The sequence below is a fragment of the Babylonia areolata genome, chromosome 26 (assembly GCF_041734735.1).
Source record: "Babylonia areolata isolate BAREFJ2019XMU chromosome 26, ASM4173473v1, whole genome shotgun sequence".
NCBI classification, from domain to species: Eukaryota; Metazoa; Mollusca; class Gastropoda; order Neogastropoda; family Buccinidae; genus Babylonia; species Babylonia areolata.
In genome coordinates, this window is record NC_134901.1 from 13,393,665 (window position 1) to 13,413,387 (window position 19,723).

Consider the following 19,723-nt stretch of genomic DNA (forward strand, 5'->3'; position numbering starts at 1 on the left):
CACACACACACACAGACAACCGAACACCGGGTTAAAACATACTCACTTTGTTTACACAAGTGAGTCAAAAAAACAACACACACACAAAAACAACAAACAAACCCACGAGTAATATGACTGAATGGAAAGATTTGTGCTAGTTTCTGTTTCCCCTCTGTTCGACCTGCAATTTTTGTCTGAGATTGGGGTAACACCAGCTGATAGTGCCAAGTAACCTCTGGCCATGTTGCTTATGTTACATGTTACATGATCTCTGTATGCTCGGATTAGCATTACTACCAGACCACCCTTCACATATACACAGACGTGTGAAAGGGCAGGGAACATACCATAACCAGCTTTGGGTCAGCGCTTTTCTGCAGCATCTTTACAGTCAATGTTTCAAGTTCTTCTTCTTCTTTGTTTGTGGGCTGCAACTCCCACGTTCACTCGTATATACACGAGTGGGCTTTTACGTGTATGACCGTTTTTACCCTGCCATGTAGGCAGCCATACTCCGCTTTCGGGGGTGTGCATGCTGGGTATGTACTTGTTTCCATAACCCACCGAACGCTGACATGGATTACAGGATCTTTAACGTGCGTATTTTATCTTTTGCTTGCATATACACACGAAGGAGGTTCAGGCACTAGCAGGTCTGCACATGTTGACCTGGGAGATCGGAAAAATCTCCACCCTTTACCCACCAGGCGCTGTCACCGAGATTCGAACCCGGGACCCTCAGATTGAAAAGTCCAATGCTATTCGGCTATTGCGCCCATCGTTTCAAGTTCAAACCTGTTATTGTAAGATCAGATCATGTAAAGGTGAGTTGTTGTTTCTACTTTGCATGAGCTTCACACTGGGTGGGTCTGTAGATGACTATTAAGTCCAATAAGGGCTTCTAAGTGTCAGTGGCACTGTGGCAAAGGGTGTAGCTGGTGCTGTCCAGTTGTGGGTGGATCCAGTGCCTTCTTGGGATGCTGGTGTTGCCAATCCTCTGCTCTTCATAGAAGCGATTACTGAGCAGACCCACGCTATCATGTTGAGCGATTGAAAGCAAGAGCTTCCCAAGTGTTTGGGTCAATGCTGCAGTGCTTGAGGGAGGTCATTAAGGAGTCTTTGATATCCAGGTAGACATACATTCAGGTGGAATAATGAAAAACTGAAGTTCTTTGTCCTTTTTGCAGAACCTGGCACTGTGGATTTGATGATTACTGTAACTAGACTTGTGCAGTTAAAGTTATTTCAGTGTTGAAGGTTACTTGTAATCACAGCAAGAATGATTTATTGTTGTATTTTAGATCAGTCTAATCATCCATTAACTTCACAGTTCTCTAAAACAAACTTGGTACACCCACCACACCTCCCCCTGCAAGCTAGCACACACAAGTCACTCTCTCACATCACAAAAATTGTCACTGTCATTATGGTTCTATCGCAATTTATTGTACAGGCTGACACTCAAACTAATAACATATTTTCTTATAACTGTTTCATCATTATAAAAAAAAAAAGAGAAAAAAAAAAGAGAAGAAAATAGTGAGATATCTCAGCATGATTACAACAGAAAATCCACATACACATGTCAATCAGTTACCAGTACAGAAAGTTACAATCACTATGGACAATCTCTTTAGACGAATTCTCTTTTTACATTTCTTTATTCAGGAAACTTATAGCACTCGAGTTAATTTCAAGGGAAGAACAATTTTTTTTTCCCCTGATGTTATATATATACATTTATATATATATCTTCTTCTCTTTTCTTTTTTTTTCTTTAATAAGAAAGTTCTTTAGAGAGAGAGAGAGAAAGAGAGAGAGTGTGTGTGTGTGTGTGTGTGTTACAATGGCAACCATTTTTTGTCCCCACATGAACATCTGGGAAGGCTTCACATTCTTCTTCACAATTATTACTGACATCACAATATTTTCTTTTATTCAAGTTTGAATCTTTTCCGTTTCTGTTGGAGAGAAATCAGACATTTCACACATTTGCCTTTTGGTGATGAACTGGAACATAGGCTGGCAGCTCAGTGAATTTCCACATGTTAGATGGTGATGTTGTGCCTGAACTTTCTAGTCTGCTGGTGTCTGGGGACTGGTCTGTTTGTTGAACACCTCACCTTTGATCTTTCTTCTGTTTGTGTCTTTTCTTTCTTTTAATAAATTGTTGGTGTATATGATATAGCACAGGAATAAAATGAATAATCCATGTAAATGAAATAGGCAACATGATTTTTGAAATTGTAATGAAAAATAATATCCCAACCCTTTTTTTTTTTTTATCTCTTTTGTTTAACTGCAAGTATACATGTATACACACATGTACAAATATGTATATTTCAAAACACTAAAAACACAATTAAAAGCAAAGTTAAAAAGGTCCATTAATAATCTATTCTGAGTACAGTGATCGTCATTTAACCTTTTCCTTTGCTGAAGAGGAGAATGGTGATGGTGAGTATGATAATGATGATGAAAAGAAAATAACAGAGAGAAAGAAAGAGTAACATTTTCTCTATAGGCCAAGTGAGAATCACTAGAAATATTCAAGCAGGCAGCAATATTGCCTGAAAATTACATTATTATTGGAAACCCAAAATTATGAACATTTTCCCCCACTGATGACTGAAATTCAGTCAGTGACAAAAGTCTCCACTGGCAAAGTACACTGTACAAATCCTAAGGGCACCTGATCTGTTCAGATTTTTCTGGCCTTTCAGGTCAGTGTACCTGCGTATGTAGATACAGAACAGAAAGTTAACTCAACAATCATAACACAAAGATGCCTCAGTCTTGTGCTTCACAACAGGCAGTTTTTAGCTCTTCAAATTTTCCTGTTCCAAACGATGTCACTGATATGGACTCTGACAAACTGACATGACAGAAATTAGGACAGTAAATTCAGCTTTCTTAGTCAAGTGAAAGAAGAAGAAAAAAAAATCCTACCTGGACATTACACAAAAATCACTCAAAAGGGTGTCTGGACAAATGTGTCAGCACCACACTTGCCATCACATATTTTACTATTAGAGGCAGAAAGAAATCTGATTTAAAAAGTCAGAAAATATATTGAACAATAGGAAAACATTTAAGTACTGAAACCAGTGTTTTTCAAACATGTTTTCCTTTTAATGAATAAAAAAACAACCACCCCACATCAAATACAAATTTGTCAAAATCTTAAAATGGGAAACCATTGGAAGAATACACACTGGTAGAGAAAAAGGTACTGCAAATATACTGATCATTCATAAAAAAAAAAGGACTCCCACAATAACACCACTTTTTTTTTAAACAAGTATGAACATAATTCTAACAACTCTATAAATAGTAAATAAAAAGACAGAAGGAGGACATCCTTAAACATGAGTCAATCTGAAATGTTACAAGATAATAATTATTGTGTCATTATTTTCAGATAGTATCAATGCAACAGCAGATAAATATTCTTTAACAGACATCTAACACAGTCCCATCCAAAGATGCTTTTCTTGTCACCACCCCTCATTTACTTAGCCCTGCCCTCTGAAGTCCTTAGTAATTATTCCAGCATCTTTGCAAAGGGATTTTCGAAATGACAGGAGGGTGTTTACCTGTGCACACTTGTTTTCCAGCATCTTTGCAAAGGGATTTTCGAAATGACAGGAGGGTGTTTACCTGTGCACACTTGTTTTCCTACACTAGTCAGTGGGGCATTATGAAAATATTTGACTGTCCATCTACAGGGAGCATCTTTTGCTTAACAAATACCTATCCTACTGGCTGGAGGTATTGAATTCATTGTCTTCTGCTGTCTCTGACTTTTCTCATCCTTTCACTCATCTCTCTCTCTCTCTCTCCCTCTCTCTCTCACGAGCACTCACACACATACATATACACTCACATGCATGCACACAAATTCATGTATTTCCATATACAAGCCACACAAACACAATCTCCACCCAGTCAAACTCACACACATGCATATACACTCACATGCACACACACAAATTCATGTATTTCCACACACAAGCCACACAAACACAATCTACAGCCAGTCAACTCAGTCAGACACAAATGAGGTCTTTGTGCTGGACCAGCAGTTTATACAGTTCCAAGCATCAAGATCATAATTTCTGCTGTTGGAGAAAATTATAATGCTTGTCCTTGGGAAAACAACAAAGAAAAGCACCCAACAATAATTAATTTCCAACACGCATCACTGATACTACATACTGCAGTTGCAAAAAATATCTGTGATAAAACAAACATGCTGGTGATAGATTGGGCAGCTTCTCAAGATACTTCAACACACAGACCGTTTATTCTGTACAAAATGAAAATGAACATCACAACTTTGCCGAAATCAGATGTTGCCATTCTTAACCCCCACCCCTTCTCAAAAAAAAAAAAAAAAAAAAAAAAAAAGCACATGCACAATGAAGTATTGAAAGTGTCAATACAAAATCAGACAAAATCAAGCATTCCCACTAACCAGAGCACAAAACTTAGTCATATATTACAACAAAGCATCTTACTCTCTTGCACACACACACACACATCCGCTCACACACTATATCCATTGCTAAAAGAAGGCTGGCTGGACAGAGACTGTACATAACAACTGTCTTCAAAAAGCACAAACCACCAGAGGCAGGGTGATGACAGGCTGTGGGCACGCCGCTGACTGCTGCTCTCCTTATGACTGTACAAGGACCATCTTTTGAAGCACGGTCTACCACAGCAGAAAAACAGCAGATCTCAAGTATGTCACTGACCATGCTGTCTTTAATTCCTCAGGGCTTGCAACCTGTAGACAAGGAAAAAACAAAAGGACTTTTGACTATAGCTTCAAATCACATCAATGACAGAACATGAAACAGAGAGACTATTCTTCTTCCGCGATCGTGCACCGCAACTCTTACATTCACTTGTATGTCTGAGTGGGCTTTTATATGCATGAGCTTTTAACCTGCCATGCATGCAATCATGTTCCATTTTGGGGGGCGTGCATGCTAGGCATGCTCTTGTTTCCATAACCCATCCAACGCTGATATAAACCTGGAACATGTCAAGACCTGACTGGACTACTTTAAGCTCTATATACAGTTCAAGTCTTAAACTCTTGGTTCAAAACAAATCCTGGAATTCTCACTTCAGTTACACTGGAATGAAGGGCTCTGAAAAAAAAAACACCCAAAAAACTCAACATTGATGGAAAATGGATCTAGGTTTGTTTGGCAGACCGATCTTTAGATTTTCAAGGTCAGAACTCAACAGTTCAATACAGCACTTTAGACATCTTGTTGCAACTTTCCATCCCTTGCTCGTCCTTCCCTCCCACAAACCCTACCTTCTGGACAGGTCGTCTTCTCTGGTCTGGTCGGCAGTCTTGGAGGAGGAGGCCACAGAGGCAGAGGGGGCGTGCAGGTCCTTCAGCTGGTCGATCACTTCCAGCCCATTCTCCTCCGCCACCTGAGAGATGAGTGCCTCCACCTGGTCTGTGGGCGTTGACAAGGTCATGGCCGATCCCATCGCCTGGTCCATTGTCTGTACCCGACAATCACATTGCACCATGTCACACCTCTGCACTTAAATGTTTACACAATACCACAAAAAATGACAAAAATCATATATATATATAGAGAGAGAGAGAGAGAGACAGACAGACAGACAGAGAGAGAGAGATACCACAAAAAAGAAGAAAATTATACTATTATATATGAACAACAACAATCATATTTCTGCACAGCAGACCACATACACACACACACACACACACACACACACAAACACATACATACACACACACACTGCAACTGATTAAGAAAAAAATAAACAACAGGACTTGGGCTAACACTGGCAGTGATCTGTTTTTCTGCTTTTTTGAAGATCTTGAGATAAGATACTTTACTCATGTTCTCAGGGGTACAATTCATACTGCTACTCACAGAGGTTCTGACATCCAAATCTTCAAACTGCTTCTCAAACTTGGCCATGATCTGCTCCACCTGCACAGTCCAACATCACACATATGCAATACACAGGCACCATGGGTCATCCTCACTGATCCTACCTGAAGGCACTGTAGCCATACTCAATTCATAACACACCTGGACTGGCCAGTAACTGTATTCTAAACTTTACTTAATACATTTTTTTTTCAAAACTGCGCCAGCTAAATCACTGTTTTCAGAAGTTGTAAACAATGCATCAGCTGTGATGTATACATGTCTTAGCTCTGTTTTTTTCTTCCTCCACTATTATTCCTTGAATTAGGAGGCTTAATGACAGAGAATGAGAAAATAGGAGGGGGGGGGGGGGGGGAGAGAGAGAGAAAGAGAGAGAGTGTGTATGTGAGAGGAGTGTTAGAGAAACAAAGGGTGTGTTTAAGTGTGTATGTTTACATGCATGTGTGTGTGTGGAATCAGAATAATATTTTTCATCTAACAAGCCAGCAGGTTTTCAAGACAGTCACAAAGAGTCAATCATCTCAATGTTTCTTCTTAAAACAGTTATGAATGAAGAAAACTGGACTGAATAAAGTTTCATACATTCTCATGGCATTTGAGCATGAATACACTTTTCTGATCAATCCAGTTCTCTCATTTTCATATAATTTGAACTGGTCAAGAAAATGAATTTTATCTTCCAACATATCACAAACCTTGCATGTTTGTTTCTTGGCTTGTGTTTTTGTGCCTTCCCTTACATAATCAATCATGAACACTTCTTCACTGTTTTGTCATTTCTCTTCTGTATAAATCTACATAGGTTACATTGCTAGAGATAGATTCTAATCTATGACTGGATGATATTTCAATGTAAGCGTGCGTGCGTGCGTATGCGTGTGTGTGTGTGAGTATATGTGTGTGTCTGTGTGTGCGCTCGCAAGCGCACATGTGCATAAGAGGAAATTTTAATTAAAATTGATTTTAGTCATTTAATAATGGTACTAATTGTGTCTGTTTGTGGGTGTCTGTGGACATGCATGTTTTCAAACATTTATGAATGTTACACTTTTGCACATGCTTTTCTGTGTATGCAATCATTATGTGTTTTATTATTAAACAAGCAACAGAAAAACAACAGTATGTGCTTGCATGCATTATATATATGCATGTATATGTGCCACATATCTGTACATGTTTGTTACATTGATAGTGTTATCAGTTGAGAACACTGCAGCACTTTCAAAACCAACAATGCTGTTACCTTCTGCAAGTCCATGGAAGACATGGCTTTGTCCAGAGATTTGCACACACTCTGAATGTCTTTGGCAACCTGCAAGACAGAAAAAAATGACACAATCAAACATCCTGTCCAAATCATATGCGCACGATTTATACAATTTTACACTTAAACTACGCACGAAATGTGGGCAAGTCGAAAAGTATGTATCAAATTCACTCAAGTCATCTGAATCTCCCCACTACCCCTTATCATTGTACTATTATTTATGAATGACCAGGGCTTTTAGTTTTAATTGAGAGACCTTCCAAATGGGGCAAGCAGACAGAAGACAGCCCAGGGAAACATGACCGCTTTTTGTGATTCAAAAGAAGGCAAGAGAAACTAATGGTCAATAAAGGAATAATCAATATCATTCAGTTTTATCATATCTGGTGCAGAATGCAAACACAATCAAATGGATCAGAAGGAACACACAAAGATATCATTGCTAACCTGCAACCGAAATTCACCACTGTACATAGTGTCAGTTTATTTATGGTATATCCACTACACACTTCAAGTCCCCAGTGACCTACACATAAAGTGACTTCATCAGCCTTCAAAGCTCTCAAGCATATTTCTAACAGAATCATGAGAAACAACAAAAGTTCTATTCAACTTACATGCAAATTGAGAGAGTGTGTGTCTGTGTGTTTTCATGTATGTAAAGGAGTGTATGTGTATGTGGGAGATGTTTGTGCTGCTGTAAAATTGCTTTTGTGGAATAGTACCATGAGGTTAGTACACATCCCATTTGAGTAAGTAAGTGAGAAAGAGAAAGAGAAAGAGAGAGAGAGAGTGAGATTTTGTGTGTGTATGTGTGTGTGTATGTACGTGTGCATATGTGAGTGTGTACGAGAGAGATCATCCCAAACATCTCCCACATCCTCCACTTCACCTACATGTTTCATGGTGACAGCAGTCTGAACTTTAGCAGCAACTGCGTCCACTCGGGCAGCAAAGCGTAGATAGTTAAGACCCTCATTCTTTTTCCGTATGGCGTTCTCAGCATAAATCTTGGCTCCCTCAACGTTCTTTTGCTGCAGGGCCTTTAACACAACAAAGTCCACATTGACCGACTATAATAATGCATAATGCTTTGTAAACATCTGGTGTGTACATAATAACATCAATCCAAATGCCTGCAGTGTTTCTGGAAATTTTAACAGGCCACAAGAAATAGCGCTTACACACCACAAAAAATAACATTTAGCCATGTGAATTTCTCGAATATGTTCACATGAGCTGCACACATATTCTCTATAATCATATGAGATGAATCTTCAAGTAGTGAAAAACCTTTTGTGCCAACCTTTTTCACTTTGGCCTGTTGCTGTTTCTGTTCTTTCTCTGACTTTGCAGCCAAACGCTCCAGCTGACGAGTCGTGAACTTCAGTTGAAACAGTGTATCTAGAAAAGACACCAGAAACAAACACTGAATAAAAATAATAGGTGGTTTTATTTCATACTGGTGATGTTCCTTACAAGCCAAATTATCACAAATATTCAATACTAGACATGTATGCACACACAATCATGACAGCACATGCACACAAAGGCATTATATACTAACATGTATAAAAAGTGATGTCTTTATTAATGCTTATAGACAAGCTGACAAAGGCCATATCTGTAAAAGGTTAAATAGACAGCAAGAAAAGTGTTGCTCAAACAGTGGCTTGGAGTTGCAATTTAATTTAAAGACTTTCAAATCTGTCAGTAAGAAAAACAAAAAAAATCTTCAGAAGATTCAGATCTCTTTGTTTACAAAACCCTGGTGACAGTTCAGTGCCAGAGAATTTTTTAAAAAGTGCTCTCCCCTTGCTTGGGAATTATGAGGTTTCAGGTGTGTTTTTTTGTTTTGTTTTTTAAATCTAGTACCAAATATATGGACGATACAGGAAGAAAGTAAATGTTTCTGTAAAGGAAAATAAATGTAGAATCTGAATCTGGGCTTTTTACACAACTAGGTTGATTGAAGATAACTTTCAAGCATTTTAAGTGAAAATAATATTTTTTGTGCGACAAAAAAGTCTATTTCGATCTCCACAGAATGGCATCAATTAGAAACAAACACAATACAGCTGGAAATAGCATGTCTATTGTCAGATTACACCTGTGTAAGAAATAAAAACAGGCTATAAGGTTATAAATGCAAATCATAACTCCTGTAGACTTGTGAGTGAATAACCTTCCCAACAATGACAGACGTGTATACAGTCAACATAAAAAGCCAATCATGTTCTCAGAAACTGAGCAGGCAAGCTTTTTGTCAGCTAAGAGCTTTCTCCAGTTAGAGGGTAAGTTCTCTGATGACACTCCTTCCTTCCAAGTTGCGCACGGGCTGATTAAAGCGTATGCTGTACATCCGGCTTGCTTCCTCTTCACACAAGTAAACCATCTGGTTCAGTGTCAAAAAGCATTTAAACTAAAAGCATGTGTTTCACGTTCAGTGCACTTTCAACCCAGTGTTTCATGAAAATTGTGAAGCATTGGTGGCTGCCTATTTCAGGCAGTGTGCACTGAAATGACAGTTCACTGATGTCCAACTGCCATGCCCACTTCAACACCCTCTGGCTGGCATTCGACCTATCATCTTACATCACTCCTCCCCCTCTTCCAATGCTCTCTGCATGTATTCTGTCAGTCATAGACACCTGCTCAAAAACTGTCTGACTGGATAGGCGGACTGAATTTGCACCAAATGAGCTGTCAATTTCATCACTGTTGTTGTCAATCACCTTCTCCATTGTTATAAATATCCATAATTGTAATAAACACAGCTTGCAAAATTATGTAAATCTACTGACTGTGATAACTTTCTTTTCTGGACAAAATTTTCAGTGCCTTTTCTTGCATATGATGCTACCCCCTTTCCATGCCTGTTCCACATGGTCCAGTTAGTAAATCATTATCTAAAAGGCAGAAATGCCAACCCCTGGTCAGGTGTTTGAAGGAACAATCATAAATTTGGTAGGAACATTTTGAATTTGGTAGGAACACTCAAACTCTGAGCCACATCAGCAAACATACATTTTATCTACAAGCTTAATCCACCAGGCACAGACGTTGTTTGACCGAAACACAACTTGATTCAGCAAAGTTCTGTCTTATTCTGGCAAACGATTAAGCCGATTGGTCCACTCAATGCCGTTTCAATGTTAACACACATGCAATTAGCTGAGCATCATCACATGAGACCAAGGATAGTAGTGGCTGCCCTGGCCTTGTGATCGATAGGTCTAGAGCATCTGGGTAATGTTACAACAGGAAAGCATGTGACCATGCTATATAGTCAAAAATGAACTTGTGGAACAATTTTGACGTTGGCATAAAGTCAGAACAAACTGTGATCGAGCGCAGTTGGGACCTCTGAGAAAGGAGTCTTCTACCTGACAAAGTGACATATGTTCATTCAAAAGGAAATTTCATAATCCAGACACAAACTAACCATTCAGTCTGTTTATGTCCACTGAACCAAGCCCCAATAAAGGAAAAATTAAACATACGCAGGATGTCAGTGGGCATCTTATACTATAAGTTATAGGCGCTATGGCAACAATTTTTGCAGGACCAGCATCAGCTGATGTCTTACAGGCACTTAACTGGTTAAACACACACACACACACACACACACACACACACAAATATCCTGCAATCGATTCAAACTGAAGATTGAAGATGAAAGAAATGATGTGAAAATAGCTTGAACTGTCACACATGATAAATGTTCTTCTGTCTCTTCCAGCAGAACATGATCAACAGTGATAAACACACTGATATAAATAGGAACAGCAGAGGTTCCAACATGCAATGACAATTCCACCAAAACTGAGATGATATTGAAAATGGTCAGCTATGCTTCATTCTTTCCTTTGATCTTATGCATTCATATACATATGAAGAGTGTTCTGGCACTAGCAGGTGTGCATATAAGTTGTCCTGGGATTAATACAATTAATACAATTCTAAAACAAAATCAATAAATTAGTTGAATTACTGAATTTGTCTAATTATTCATCCAATGGCTGCTCTGATCTATTTCTTATGTCTATATTTCTGAAAGAATGGATAATATTCTGGTTCATTATACTATGATTATGACAAAAAATCTATTCACAATATTCAAAGTCAAAGTAGTCAAATTGGTACTTCCCATAAATCATACACTGATAGTGTGTGATACAGGAATTTTTTTTTCTCCATTTATTATCAATGGACATAGCTGGGTTGTTAGTTTTCAAGGAATTCGGAACGTACAACAATATTAACCCCTCAAACAGAAGGGACAATGTCTATCATGTAGGAATTGTAGACGAAGACTCCTTATGATGCCCGCAACATGTCCAGGTAACCAAAAAAACTAACTTCCCTGTATTGGTTTCGTTACTTTCCTGTGGAGAAGAATGATCATCGTGACACACTCACAGCCAACATATCTTTAATAGTCCATCTACGAAACAGGCTACAAGGCAAAATATAATGGATAATCTTACCATCCATGTTTTCGTCTCTGAGTTCTCCCGAAGTGGATGTGTCAGTTCCGTGTCCCAGTCACGTAGTGTTTTGATTCTTGTGATTGTGAAATTCTATTGATGAGCAACCATCATAGGATCTGACGTCATAATGAAGGGAGATGATCGTGTTGATGCATTACCTCCCTTCTACTTCTTGGCAGAGGCGCGTTGGATTCAATCCGGACACACACACACACACACACACACACACACAAATATAAATATATATATATACACACACACACATATACACACACATGTACATATATATACACATATGTGATAGACTTTAACATGTCATCAAATCGTTAGGTAAATGAATGAATGATAGATTAATTAACATCACAGACTCATAAACAAAATTTCCTATTGTTATTTGCATATATATATATATATATATATATATATATATATATATATATATATCATCTGTTAACATCACTTTCCTGGGAATATTTACTGTGCTGTTTGAATTTTGAATATCTTGAATGAAATTGTTAAATCTCTCAAGGCCCGGCTTTGTATTCGACACAATGATCAAGAAGATGGATTTTGTCTCGAGTCGAATACTGATGTTGCAACTGCCACATAATCTGGTTGCCAAAGAGCTAGCCCGCCACAATATGGACATAGCAGCTTTTTGCGAAACGCGCCTAGCAGACAACCGGGGGCCAGCCGTTTCCGAGCCAGCATGGTCAGTGGGGGATACACTGACGTTCTTCTGGAGTCAGTGGTCACGGCAGCGGCGCTAAACGACGAGAAGCAGGCGTTGGATTTGCCATCAAATCTTACCTCGCCTGTAAACTCATCAAGCTTCCAGAGGGTATTAACGACTGCCTGATGACACTTCAGCCCCCACTCTCAAACCCAGCACTGGAAGAGTGCAACGCTGCCGGACTAGTGCCTTCGCTCCCACCATGGCCAACCCAGATGACATAAAGACAAGTTCTATGAAGAACTCGACACCCTCATTTCAGCAGTCCCACAGTCAGAGAAGCTCACTGTTCTCAGGGACTTCAAAGCCAGAGTGGGGACAGACTACCAAACCTGGGAAGGGATCACTGGAAGACATGGCACTGGCACTGAGTGTAACAGCAACGGCCTTCTGTTCCTCAAGACGTGTGCAGGCCACACATGACCTTAACTCATTACCAACACCCTGTTCCGCCTACCCACCCGTAAGAAAACGCCATGGATGCACCATCACTCGAGGCACTGGCATCTTATGGATTACGTCATCACCAGGAAGACGGACAGCCTGCTGGACGTTAGGGTGACGAGAGCCATGTGTGGTGCCGACTGCTGGACCGACCACCTCATTATAATTGTGTCCAAGTTCAGGCTTTGCATTATGCCAATGAGAAGATCCCAAGGTCAGAAGACTGCAAAGAGGTTGAATGTCATCAAACTGAAAAGCAGCAATGTTGCAGAAGAGGACCTCGACACCCTCCCCACAGAAGATGAAGTCCGGAAGACCTCGACACCCTCCCCACAGAAGATGAAGTCCGGAAGGCAGTGAAGCAACTCTCCTGTGGCAAAGCACCAGGATCCGATGCATTCCCTGCTGAGGTATAAAAAGCAGCAGGCCCTGCCATGATGCAAAAGCTGACCGAACTCTTCCAGTCCATGTGGAACAAGGGACAGATCCCGCAACAGCTGAAATATGCCAGCATAGTCCACATCTACAAGAGAAAAGGCAACCATCAGTCTTGCAACAACCACTGAGGCATCTCCCTCTTGTCTATTGGCGGGAAGATTCTGGCCGGTGTCCTGCTCAACTGCTTTCTCCAACATCTCGAGCAAGGTCTCCTCCCAGAAAGCCAGTGTGGCTTCCGAGCTGAACATGGGACTGTGGACATGATTTTTGCTGCACACCAACTCAAGGAAAAATGCCAGGAGCAACACAGTGACCTTTTCATGACATTTGCCGATCTGACTAAGGCTTTTGATACAATCAGCAGAGAAGGCTTGTGGAAGATCATAGAGAAGTTTGGCTGCCCCAGTAAGTTCATCACAATCGTCTGGCAGTTCCATGACAGCATGATGGTGAACGTTCTGGATGATGGAGACGAGTCTGAGGCCTTCCCAATGACAAACGTCAGACAAAGCAGTGTTCTCGCCCCGACTCTCTGCCATTTTGACAAATGACTTCCTTGACTGCAAAGAAGGAATCCGTGTCAGGTACAGGGTTGATGGGAGATTGTTCAACCTCAGGCGCCTGCAGGCTGTTACAAAAGTGAAAGAGACTGTCATCAAAAGAGACTTCTTGTTTGCTGATGACTGCGCACTCAACACCAGCACAGAGCAGAAGATGCAGTGTGAAAAGGACTGCTTCTTCACAAGCCTGCGACAACTTCAGTCTCACCACCAGCACCAAAAAGACTGAAGTTATGTACCAGCCTGCCCCAGGAAAGTCATACCAGGAGCTGCGCATCACAGTGAAGGGGCAGAACCTTCAGGCAGTCGACAACTTCACCTACCTGGGCAGCATGCTCTCTCGCGCAGTGAACAAAGATGCCGAGGTCAACAACAGGATTGCCAAAGCCAGCACCGCCTTTGGGAGACTCCCATGAGAATGCTTGGGATCGGAGAGGACTCGGCGCTACCACCAAAGCTGGTCTACTATGCAGTGGTCCTTACCACCTTCCTTTATGCCAGCGAGACCTGGACTGTCTACAGCAGACACACCAAACAGTTCAATTGCTTCCAATTGCTGAGCTGTCTCCGCGTGACGGACGCAATAGCTGAGTGGTTAAATCGTTGGACTTTCAATCTGAGGGTCCCAGGTTCGAATCTCGGTAACGGCGCCTGGTGGAGATTTTTCCGATCTCCCAGGTCAACATATGTGCAGACCTGCTAGTGCCTGAACCCCCTTCGTGTGTATACGCAAGCAGAAGATCAAATACGCACGTTAAAAGATCCTGTAATCCATGTCAGCGTTCGGTGGGTTATGGAAACAAGAACATACCCAGCATGCACACTCCCGAAAACGGAGTATGGCTGCCTACATGGTGAGGTAAAAACGGTCATACACGTAAAAGCCCACTCGTGTACATACAAGTGAATGTGGGAGTTGCAGCCCATGAACGCAGAAGAAGAAGAACAAGAGCTGTCTCTGCACTCTTCCACATCAGGTGGCAGGACAAAATTCCCGACATGGAAGTCCTGGAACAAGCTGTCCTCTGCAGCATCTATACCCTCCTGTAGAAAGCCTAAGCCAGGTGGACTGGACATGTGGTCAGAATGCCAGACAGTCGACTGCCTAAGCAGCTGCTGTACAGAGAACTGTGCCAGGGTAAGCGCTCAGTTGGAGGGCAGAAAAAACAAAAGCTGCCTCAAAGCGTCCTTCAAAGACCTGGGCATCGACATCAACACGTTAGAGACGGTTGCTCTGGACCGTACGGCTTGGCTCAGCAAGATCACCGCAGGAGCCCTAGCAGCTGAAGCCAGGTGCATCACCAAGGCGTAACAAAAGCGTGCAGTGTGTAAGGCCCGAGCAGTATCCACTGCCACGACAGCACCCACTCACTTGTGTCCCACATGTGGGTGAGCCTTCAGGGGCTGGATTGGCCTCATGGCACCTCTGGACCCACAGCCACCTTCTGAAATTTGAAGCTGCGGTAATCTTTGAATTCAAAGGACGAACTTCATCATGAGTGGCAGTGCTGTGCCTGACAAAAAGAAATATATACATATATGAAGTGATGTGCAATATGCAGGATGAATGTACAATGGAATATGTCTAATGCTAACGTCCATATTCTAAATATATTTCTGTTTAATAATTACGATGTAATAATTAATTGCAATGTTTTTAAAAGCGAATATGTGAAATGCTTTTATTTGAGAACATATGTTTATTACTCTTGTTTAATCAAGTTATCCATGTGTGGGTGGGTGGGTGGGGGTGGGGGTGGGGGTGCGGGTGTGTGCTGATTATCTGGTTGTGGTTTTCCGCAATTCATCTGTATTCTTACCATATCTATTATAATCAATGCGCAGTATACTAGTCTATGTTTATAATTATATTCAAATAATGTTTCTTAATTCTGTTTTTACATCAAGAATACTAGTTATTAGCTGCAGTGTGTGGATGTATGTATGAAACGATGTATGTGATATTTTTTACATTTGTATCTTCATAATATTTGTAGGGGCTGTTGGCTTTTACAGTTATGGTCCCCATGTTGTTTACTTGTCTATGTTGTGATAATGCACCTGACCAAATTTCTCCAGTTGGAGATAATAAAGTTATTCTTATCTTATCTTATACTAAAATGGCAAAGAAGGAAAAAAGGGGTGGATGCGGGTTGAAGGGAGTATTGAAGCAGTCTTCACTTGAAGTGTCTTGGGTTGGTGGGAATTGGATTTTACTTTACGTTTATGATTTGCCTTATCAGTTTAAAAAACTAGTTGAAAAAAAAGAGGGGGGGGGGGGGGACATCTGGTTCACAATGCAGTGTTGATATCACATCCGTTATTGTCAGAGAACGCACAACAGACTTGACACTCTACCTTAGAACAATTCAGGTGAGAGACAGAATCTCCTGACTTGAAAAAAAAAAAAGTGGCTGGCCCAGAAAGGCTGAGGATATGACAGAAAAACAAGGAAAGAAGCAGAAAAAATAAGGTGAAAAGTGTGAGGACATTTTTAAAACTGGTTTCCCAGAAGGTGGTGATACTTCAGTGTTTGGGGGCTGCAACTAAATACTCAATGAGGATGATTTTATGCACATTCATCTTTTACCAAACCACTTTGGCAGCCAGTCTTTTTTTCAGAGTGCATGCTGAGTGTCATGTTTCCATTATAAACCTAACATTGGTACAGTTTTTTTTGCCAATTATTCTTGATCTTGTGCTTGAAGATACATACAAGATAGGGCATTTTCAATACCAGCAGATCTGCATGGTTAATATGAGAGATTTGAAAAAAAAAATCACTTTTAAACCCATGAGGTGCAGCCTCAAATTTGCACAATGGACCGAACAGATACAGGTCTGACTGGTCAGAAGTCCAGCACTCAGATATCATTCCCGTTGGCAGATGTACTGCAGTCTACAGGTTTATTTATGATGTAAACTTGCTGCTATCTCAAAGGGAGAATTACTGAACTGAAGCTGCATTTGTTGTCAAGAGGAAGTGAAGATTGCATTGCACTGATGATGTGCAGTCTGTTCTGGTGTTTCTCACCAGCCATCAGTTCGTCTCAATATTTTCAGCCAGCTTGGAGCAAGATCAGAAGTGAAGACGAAAGGTACTGTAAAAAAACAACCAAAAACAAAACCCTGATTTGATCTGAAATTAACTAAAGCATTTGAGTGGAACCACTGAATCAAAGGAACTGAATGAGAATAGAGAAAAACAAATTATAACTCCAGGGTGCTCTATCTCTTTCAAAATGCTTTAAAGTAAATTAAATTCAAATGTAGAATAGTTCGGAAGATTCTGGGTTATATGGGGGTTAGATCTAGTAGTCTGTGTCCTGGTGATAATTACCAACTTTTGAAAAATCATTTCCATCTCGTGTGCATATTTATGCATAGGTATAATTATAGGTATACACGTGTAGGTGTTTCTGACAAACAGTGGACGAAAAAGGTTCAGCACAGGCCTACTGAAACAAAACCTGGTCTTATTCACAGTTATCAATGTGAGACTTGCACTCTGGCCATGGGGAACAGTGATCATGATTCAAACCTTAGAACTTTTACTTTCTCAATGTTTTAAATTTATACCCATTCAAGGCTATCAAGTATCATTCCATGAAGACTTGGTTTGAAAAAGAAAAGAAAAGAAAAGAAAAAAAAAGATTGCTTGAAAGCTTCAGGCAATAATGCTTCCATTAACATTCTGTAAACCAAGCAGCAAATGTGTTGATATGGCAATCACCATAAAAGTGACAAGGGAGTCAAAGCTGAGAGAGAAGTGACAAACAGAAACAGCACAGTTTTCCAGACACACCAATCCAAACTGCTTGAGACAATATTTTTTAAGAACAGATTTTTATTCTCCTGCCACTGGTAACAGTGGAGTGCCTTTTCGCTGAACACACAGCAAACTACTATAAATAACAACACTCCCCAATAGTCACTTCATGTTCCTCCTGGATTCCACTCACTCCCAACATTCATTTCACGTGCTGTCAACATTCACGCAACTCACACTGGTGATCCTCAATCACAAACAGGTGCAAATTAGTCAGAAATACATAATCAATGTCAAATAACTGCACAAAGTGATCAAGAATACAGTTCATTCAAGAGAAAAATGGAATACACAGTTGGGACCTTTGTTAGCATTCATCAAAAAACAGAGCATTGCAGTCTAACATTGATTTAATGGTTCACCACCATTCAATCTTGATTTTATTTTGAATATCATCCAGTTCAGAGACATACTAAACTGCACAAGAGAAAAAAAGCATGTGAACTTTGTGGCTAGAAATCCTTACCCTTGTAATCATGTTAAGACAGATGGATGATATCTTATTCTGCCATCTTGAACCCCTACATCTTGTAGACAAATATGCCTCAGTAAACCAAGTACAGTGACTTGAATAAAATAGTGCAGAATTAGTTATTTTCAAATGCATATTATAACAGATTAAACAGTTCTAAAATAACTAATTTTCAGTGTGAAGCATCTACTCAGAAGCTGCTGTTAAAAGATATTTAAACTTTGATTCAAGCATACAGTTCCCACTTTAAAATATTCTTTTGGTTACTTTTGGGTTTTATTTGCTGGTGTACTACTAATGCAAGAGAGAGAGAGAGAGAGAGAAACACACACAAACCCAACATATATTATTCATAAAAAGATACTAGTTTTTTTTATGTAAAAAACAAAACGAAACAAAAAAAAAAAACCCAAACAAAACAAAACAAAAAAAACCCCAAAAAACCAACACCCCCTCCACCCCCTGCAAGAAAAGAGTGGAAAGCTGAATTAAAAAAAAAAAAAAAATCTTATTTTCATTTATTTATTCATCTTAACATCAACATAAAGGTGATGTGGGGGTGAAGAACTTTATGTACAAGGTTTTAGTTCATTGGAAAACACACTTTTACTGAAGTAAATAAATCACAACTAAAGATGTCTCACGCTCATAAATTCACAATTCACACACAGCATGCTATGACACAGTTGATTCCTGACACTGTCAATGAACATGTAAATTTGGTCCAAACAAGGTCAACGAAACCCTATCTTTTCTCATGAAGGATGTTGTCTGTTCTAAAAATGTCTCAGTTTAATTAGCGACAAAAAGAAATGTATATTTGATAGGAATGTGTTCCAATATATACATTTCAATGTAAACATGAGATTATAAATAAAAACAAAGTAAAACCCACAAACATGAAATTATACAAACAAAACCATATTTGATAAGATTATCTAGACTTGACACCTCACTACTGAACAGAGGAAATCATTTCTAAGTCATTTCATTTTTTTTCTTTAAAAGGAACACAACACATACATGAGACGGAAAGCAAGGGCACAATTCTGTACGAGTCAAATTACCTCTCAAAAACAGTACCACCAGACAAAACCAAAATCTGAACACTGAACATAAACAACTGAAGCTAAAATTAAATAGCTTTTGTTTTTAATACAATATTTTCCATTTCCTAACATTTGACTTAGTAATAGGAATTTTTCATCTACATCGCTTTGTGTGCCAAAAGCAACAACAAAACCCCCCCATGATTATTACCCAATATTCAATTTTTCATTTATTATCAAGATATATCCTCAGTGTGTTTAAAAAAAAAGAAAAAAGTATATTCTTGTCGCAAATCACTCTTCAAAAGCAAGGGTGCCATGGATTAACTTTACATATCTTACCTCTTGCAAATTATAAACATTATTTTTTCAGTCATGGAACAGAAGTATCTTTCTTTTGAGTGACTGGGGCATATTTAATCTTAACCAATATGATTTAAATGAAGTCCAAAAAGATGCATCTCTGATGATGAAAACTAGAGTCAATAATTGTAATAATAAT

At 39.6% G+C, this 19,723-nt stretch overlaps 1 protein-coding gene across 1 annotated transcript; it reads right to left on the reverse strand.

The window, feature by feature from the left end:
- Positions 1 to 1,406: 1,406 nt before the first annotated feature.
- On the reverse strand, positions 1,407 to 11,825 carry LOC143300214 (charged multivesicular body protein 1a-like). Its single transcript, XM_076613782.1, has 8 exons — positions 11,694 to 11,825; positions 8,510 to 8,607; positions 8,100 to 8,246; positions 7,180 to 7,248; positions 5,916 to 5,975; positions 5,318 to 5,514; positions 3,643 to 4,774; positions 1,407 to 3,578 (listed from the first exon to the last, which is right to left on the reverse strand). Exons 1-7 carry the CDS (start codon positions 11,698 to 11,700, stop codon positions 4,753 to 4,755), a joined length of 600 nt encoding a protein of 199 aa, XP_076469897.1. The 5' UTR covers positions 11,701 to 11,825; the 3' UTR covers positions 1,407 to 3,578; positions 3,643 to 4,752.
- Positions 11,826 to 19,723: the final 7,898 nt, after the last annotated feature.